The sequence below is a fragment of the Quercus lobata genome, chromosome 7 (genome assembly GCF_001633185.2).
Source record: "Quercus lobata isolate SW786 chromosome 7, ValleyOak3.0 Primary Assembly, whole genome shotgun sequence".
Taxonomy (NCBI): Eukaryota; Viridiplantae; Streptophyta; class Magnoliopsida; order Fagales; family Fagaceae; genus Quercus; species Quercus lobata.
In genome coordinates this window covers 782,559-789,895 of record NC_044910.1, presented here as the reverse complement: position 1 = coordinate 789,895, position 7,337 = coordinate 782,559, and the positions used below count along the sequence as shown (strand labels likewise).

General features: G+C 36.7%; 1 protein-coding gene across 1 annotated transcript; it reads left to right on the top strand.

Moving 5' to 3' along the window:
• Positions 1-1,967: 1,967 nt before the first annotated feature.
• Positions 1,968-4,064, top strand: LOC115953555 (pentatricopeptide repeat-containing protein At2g15690, mitochondrial-like). The gene has a single exon (XM_031071286.1). The coding sequence runs from the start codon at positions 2,202-2,204 to the stop codon at positions 3,930-3,932; it is 1,731 nt and encodes a 576-aa protein (XP_030927146.1). The 5' UTR covers positions 1,968-2,201; the 3' UTR covers positions 3,933-4,064.
• Positions 4,065-7,337: the final 3,273 nt, after the last annotated feature.

The following is a 7,337-nucleotide window of genomic DNA, read 5'->3' as shown; positions in this document are numbered from 1 at the left end:
TTGGAGAACTTTGAAGTGGAAAATGATCAGAGGTCACCAGAAATTAATGTTGCACGTTCTCGAGTGTCATCACAAGATGTAATGTCTTCTAAAAGTAAGAAAAGACGATTGACAGAAGATGATGAACTCGAGAATGTAATTTCCTAGTCATTTGATAATGTATCAAAGACAATTAATAGGGCGACTAAGGTTATGGTAAAGTGCTTTTCAAAGTCATATGGAGCAGAAGTTCACGCAGTTTTAGGTATATTGGACTTAGATCCAATATCAAAGACTAAGGCCTACATATTTTTGATGGAAAATCCAACATATAAAGAGATGTTCTTTGGTTGCCTAGATCATGAGCGCAAATGTGTCTTATTGACACTGATGTCTAGGCCTAAAAATTAAAAAAAGTGTGGGATTTTTTGGCCAACCTTAGTTTTGGAATGAATTATGTTATTTTGTTTTGTTTTGGCATGACTCATTACTGGAGTTTTGTTTTTTAAAGATTTTTGTTTGCATTGTTAGCCAATATTTATTTTGTTGAGAATAAATATGTGATGCATGAATTGCTTTACAATATAGAAATATACATAACTTGTTTTTTAGCTACAATAAATTTTTTTTTTTTTTTAACGAAATTGGGAGATGGAGATGTATTAAGTTATCAAATCCATTGTAAAGCACACCAGCCAAAAAAATCCAATCTAAAACTAGCAGCCCCTAAAAAAAATTTGCAAATTGAAATAAAGAAATTGTAATATTGTCAATTTTTCATGCCATTATCTTTATCTGTTAAATTATTGATTAGTGTGATGCAATCTATTCATCTTGACAAAACAAATTTGTAATTCAATAATCTAACACAGACCCAATTGTGGCTAACTAGTTTCACATCATCCACTAAATACTAAGCATTTCAAAGCAATTATAAGTTCTCATTGATTATTTTTTATGTCTTTTAAAGTGAGGGGTATAATAGTAATGTTATTATAAAATGATTTCATTCCATTCCTTCCAATGTCACTCTCAAATGATGTTACTTACTTTTCATTCATTTATTTTATAACATCCAAACAAAAATTTTAAATCCCATTCCATCCCATTTCTTTCCCAACTAAATCCATTTTATTCCTTTAATAATCGTTACATTTCATTCATTTATAAACTCCCAAACGGACCTTAGGCTATGTTTGGTTGCTGTAAAACGTTTTTCGGAAAATACATATTTTCCGAAAATGCTAATTTCCGGAAAAGGAAAATGTTTCCATGGTGTTTGGTTGCACTTCAAAAAATTTTCCGGAAAATATTTTTTGGTGTTTGGAAAAGAAGAAGGAAAACACAAATTCAGAAAAACACAAGCCACAACCCAGGAAAAAATCATCCACGACGACAAATTCAGTCCGATGACCGCGCCGTCGATCGCGATCCGAGATCGCGATCGCAATCGACGACGCGATCGCGATCTCGCCTTCTTCGTGAGATCGCGATCCACGGCGCGATCGCGATCCGAGATCGCGATCCATGGCGTGATTGCGATTCGAGATCGCGATCTCGCAAAGCACTGCGCCGATCGCGATCTCGCGAAGCACGGCACGATCGCGATCGACGCTCAGCAATCGGCGGCGCGGACTGGAGCTCGACTGGGTTCGCCGGCAATCATCAGACTGGACTGGAGCTCGCCTTCCTCACGCGCGCTCGCTTTCTCCCTTTTTCCGGAATTCATTTGAAGTGAATATAGGAACGGAAATTCATTTCCGTGGTCAAAGCCTTTTTTTTTTTTTCAATCAACGGATTTCAATTTCCGAAAAATAGAATTTTCCGGACCAACCAAACACACCTATTTTCCGGAAAATCATTTTCGGAATCACTTTAAAGTCGATTCAAACGCAGCCTTAGCCTCGAGAGTTATTCACCTCTTTCGCCGCTCACCCTCACAATAAGCTCTGTCTCATTCTCATAAATAAAAAAAACTTCTAAAATCTATAACTTGGCATCTCTTTCTGTAAATTTCGCCGCTCTCTCATTTTCCAAACCTCTTATTATCAGAAAAAGAGTTCTCAGAGATCATCCCCCAAAAAAAAAAAAAAAATTGAGCGACTCTGCCTCACTATCATAGTCTCACTGTTACTACTCACACGCATCTATACCGTTTCGATAGGGTTTATCTCTGCGGGTTTAGGGTTTTGAACTTGGTAGCTCATTTCAGCTCAACAAAAATGGCGTCGATCATGGCATTACGACGCGCACGAACCCCAAACTTCTCATCCTCCTTCTTCAAGGTACGACCTTTATACCCTTCTTATTTCATTTTCAATCACCACAACAACAACAGCAACACTGAAACCCTAACTAAAACCCTAAGCACCTCAGCAATCCCAAATGAGTATAATCAAATACCCCATTCACCACCACAACCACAACAACAACAACAATGGAACCCACAAAACCAGGGTTGGAATTCACAAAACCCTAATCAGTGGGCCCCACAAAACCAAGGATGGAACTCACAAACACATACACAGAGTCAGAACCAGAACTATTCACATGGTGGGTATCCTAATCAGGGTCAGAACTATCCCAATCGTGGATATCCCAATCAGGGCGGTCAGAACTATCCCAATCGTGGTTATCCCAATCAGGGTGGTCAGAACTATCCCAACCGTGGATTGAACCCTGACCAGTTCAACACTCAGAGCCCGAGTTTTCAACAACCCAGATCACCAAACCAGTGGAACAATCAAAATAAGGGATACCCACATCCCCAAAACGTTAATAGAGGCCAGGCTGTTGAGGTTCAAGCCCCGGTTGATTCTCCACCACCGCCTTCGGTTAATGACGTACTGATGCTTTGCGATTCGGGGAAGGTTAAGGAAGCTCTTGAATTGATGGAGAAAGGGGTTAAAGCTGATTGGAATTGCTTTTATAAGTTGTTAGAAAGAGTTAAGGTGTCCAAGTCGTATGAGGATGCGAAAAAGGTTCATGATTTCTTTCTGCAGTCCACGTTTCGGGGTGACCTTAGTTTGAACCATATGGTGATTGAAATGTATAGCAGTTGTGAGGCGATGACTGATGCACGTAGGGTGTTTGATCATATGCCTAATAGGAGTATGGACACTTGGCTTTTAATGCTTAATGCTTATGCGGATAATGGGTTGGGTGATGATGGGTTGCAGTTGTTTGAGCAGATGAGGGAGCTGGGGATGAAACCCACTGGGGATACTTTTCTTGCGGTGTTTTCGGCTTGTGCTAGTGTAGATGCTGTGGAAGAAGCATTTTTACACTTTGAGTCAATGAAGAGTGAGTATGGAATTGAGCCAGGGCTTGAGCATTATATGGGGCTTCTAGGTGTGCTTGGGAAGTGTGGCCATCTTAATGAAGCAGAGGATTTTATAGAGAAACTGCCTTTTGAGCGCACTGTGGAGGTTTGGGATGCATTGAGAAATTATGCTCGGATTCATGGAAATGTTGATCTTGAAGACCATGCTGAGGAGTTAATGGTTTCTCTTGACCCGTCGAAGGCTGTTGCTAATAAGATCCCTACCCCACCTCCCAGAAAGTATACTGCAGTCAGCATGCTTGATGGGAAGAACAGGATCAGTGAGTTCAGAAACCCAACTCTCTACAAGGATGATGAAAAGCTGAAGGCCGCTGGGATGAAAGAAGGTGGTTATGTGCCAGACACAAGATATGTTCTGCATGACATTGATCAGGAGGCCAAGGAGCAGGCCTTGCTCTATCATAGTGAGCGTTTGGCAATTGCGTATGGTCTGATAAGTACTCCAGCGAGAACACCTCTTAGGATCATCAAGAACCTTCGTATCTGCGGTGACTGTCACAATGCCATCAAGATCATGTCTAAGATTGTTGGGAGGGAATTAATTATTAGAGACAACAAACGGTTTCATCATTTCAAGGAAGGAAAATGCTCTTGTGGGGATTATTGGTGAAGTCCTTGAAACTTTGAACTACTGTACATATCCACCAAGATTTTCTTTCCAGTTGCAATTTGGTATGTAGAGTGCAAAGTTGCCAAGCCTCATAATTGAATCAATTTTTTTTGTTTGTTTCGTTTTGGTATTTTTTGTCGATTGTGTAAGTGTTCATTTGGATGTTATTATATTCATTGACTTATTTATTTATTGAGTAAAATATATAGTAAAAAAAGTTTATGGGAGTAAAACTGTAAAAACCTTGCAGTATCTTAAAAAAAAATAATAATAAGATACTATAAAAAAAGTGTACATTCTTTTAGTTTTTAGGGAAGAATTAAATTCAACTTGATTAAAATAAGTTTAAGACAGGGAAAATTGACACTTATATTACAATAACGATCTCTTACATAGTTACATTATTCTTTTCCTTCTTTTTAAATGGATATTATTCTTTTTTCCTTCTTAATCAAATAGGAAAAATTGGCAAAAATGAAAAACACCATTTTTAAACAAACAATTCATAATCCATTTATCTTATCAAATCATTTTTTTAACCTCAAATTTCTTATTCAATTATCAAAAATTTTACCAATTGAACTATTAGAACCCGCTTATCAAATTAAATTTAAAAGCTCTTTAAAATGGTAGAATATTAATTTCATGTACAAACACAAGTATAATAAATACTTATAATTGTAAAATGGTGAAAACAAGAGTTAATTCAGTTACAATTGTAATATGGTGAATACAAGAGTATGTAATTATAATTGAAATAGTGATAAACAGTGTAACTATCACTGCTCTTAAAATCTAAAACTAAAATTTCAGCAGAAGCAAAATTCTGCTTGCTTTTTTTTACACCAACTACCACTCCAGTCTTTCTCTCTCTAAAACACTGTGCTTTGATGTATTAAATGGGCAGAGAGAGAGAGAGAGAGAGACAGACTCAGATCTGAGCTTCAATTCATTCTCTCAATCCATCAACCTCAACTCCTAACCTCTAAATTGTACTCTCTCTCTCTCTCTCTCTGACTTCTTATGCTTTGTTTGGTTGCTGAGAAAATACAAAATTACTAAAAGATAGCAATGTTGACTCTCGAAATTCACTTTCTGCTTAGCTTGAGCTAAGTTTGATTCATGTATTTTTGAAAATTTTGATTCGTTCACTTTTCTCACGTTTTCTCGACGTCCAAACAGAGAATTTTGTGACTATGTGCTGGCTATTTATGTAGAGTTGCTAATTTTATGCTCTGTTTGGTTGCTGAGAAAAGATTGAAGAGGTTCTGCTTAGCTTGAGCTGAGTTCAATTCAGATTTTTTTGGAAATTTTGTTGTGTTCGCTTTTCTCAGATTTTCTCGGCATTAAACGGAGAATTTGTGACATGTGCTGGAAATTTATGAAGACTTACTAATTCTGTGCACTGTTTGGTTGATGAGGAAAGAAAAATGTGGTTCTGCTGAGCTGAGCTGAGCTAAGTTTGATTTCACTGTTCAAGATATATGTTATGGATGTAAACTTTGATGAGTGGAAACTGTTAGCAACTGGTCACTCTAGAAATCTCAGTTGTCAACTTCTGAGAAATGGCAACCAGTAGTTGTATGGTGCTTGCCATGGGAACAAGGTACAAGACAGACATTGAGCTTCCTCTTCCATTTGAAAATCTGACTGAGAACATATGGTTTACAAAAGCTTTTGAGTTCTCACTTCTATGTCCTATTATCTGTAGGGTTGTTTGAACTAACTTTTAGGCTCTTCATAGAAACCTTGACCTCTCCTAGTGTAATGATCTTCCTCTCTCTATGTGTTTTAAAATTGTTTCCTTGAATGGATGTTGCAAAAGATGTATTTGAAAAAAGTGTCACTCTAGGAGAGGTGGATGGTTAGTGCAAAGGCTATTTGAACAGTCTTAGGATGCTAGAAGAATAAAAAGTGAACAACTGAAGGTAGTGGGGATGCAAAATCAATTTATAGTCCAAATTTTCTGAGTCATATTTTTTTAGTGCAGGAGGAAACTCAAGCTCTATCTTGAGCATCATATTCCGTATTACTGTTAAACCTCTTTTGTTAACTATTTCACTACAAAGTGATTAGGGTAAGTTTAGAGTAATTGATTATTAATGTGGTGCAGGAGGAAGTCCCCTGTACATTTGTAATGATAAATGTTTGATAGGGTTTTGATGCCCATGTTTGGGTCCCACATGAGGGGGTGCTGAAATAATAAAACTCTACTTTGTTCTCTGACTACTTAAATTGCTAGAGTAATTATTTCTTGACAAAAATCATCAAGGCTATGCTTAACTTAAGACAGTATTTTGCAGCCCCATCAGAACTCGCTTAATTTATCTGTCTTTCATTTTCTTCCTGTTTATTCTTCTCTTAAAAGTCCTCTAGTTTTCTAACTTTGATGTAAAAAAAAAAAAAGTCCTCTAGTTGAAACCTTTTGACTGCTTTGTCTTAACTATGTATGTGTATAGTCATGTACTATACAGCATGTTTTTATTTGTGCTAATGCAATGCTTTCATAACAGATACCAAGGAAAATGGTGCTTCAAATCTATAACCTATTACATGCCATGTCAAATAACGACCGAGATTGTGATTTTTACCATAGGTAGGAGATACTTCTACTTTTCAAAATTATGTTGGTGCTCCTAGAAGGGTTTGTTATTATGAATATAGGAGTATCTTGAATTTTCCTTTTTCTTTACTGATTATACGCTGTACAGCTAGCTTATAATTTTGACCAGGCCACTTGCACTAAGCACTGATTCATAGTTTCTATTTCTCTAGTTGTAGCTTGACCAAACAGCATTCATATGATACTAATAAAGACTGCCTTATTCCATTCTCAAAATTGGAATAACCTCAAACTCTAAATGATAGATGCATTCATGTCTTGTGACATTAAAGATCACCATAACATATTACTCTTGGATCTTGGATCTTGGATCATATCATTCGTTATATCGACATTGCATATAAAGATATCTCTTAGAACATTTTTAACAAGCTTTTTTGAGTCAACCAACCACAATTATTTCCCGATTACAAGTGTTGAAACAAAAGCCACCATATGATAACCCAATGCAGAACTAACCAACACTAAATTATAACTTTTATCCTGTACATAGGACAAAAAAATAATTCTGCAATTGAAAGAGGATGTGCTATGCAGGTGAAAAATGAATTCCAAGCAAATAATAAAAAAGGTGAGTTGAAGTACAGAAAAAGATAAGACAAACAAAAGAAAAGGATGAAAGGGAACAAGAGAGAGAGAGAGAGAGAGAGAGAGAGAGGTTCAATCTGATTTATTTGAGAATGAGTTACATAAGTTGAGCAGTATGTGCACTGCTATTTCTACAGGTACTGAACTAAATAAGACCATATAGGAAATTAGTCTAACTGATTGCATAACTATAG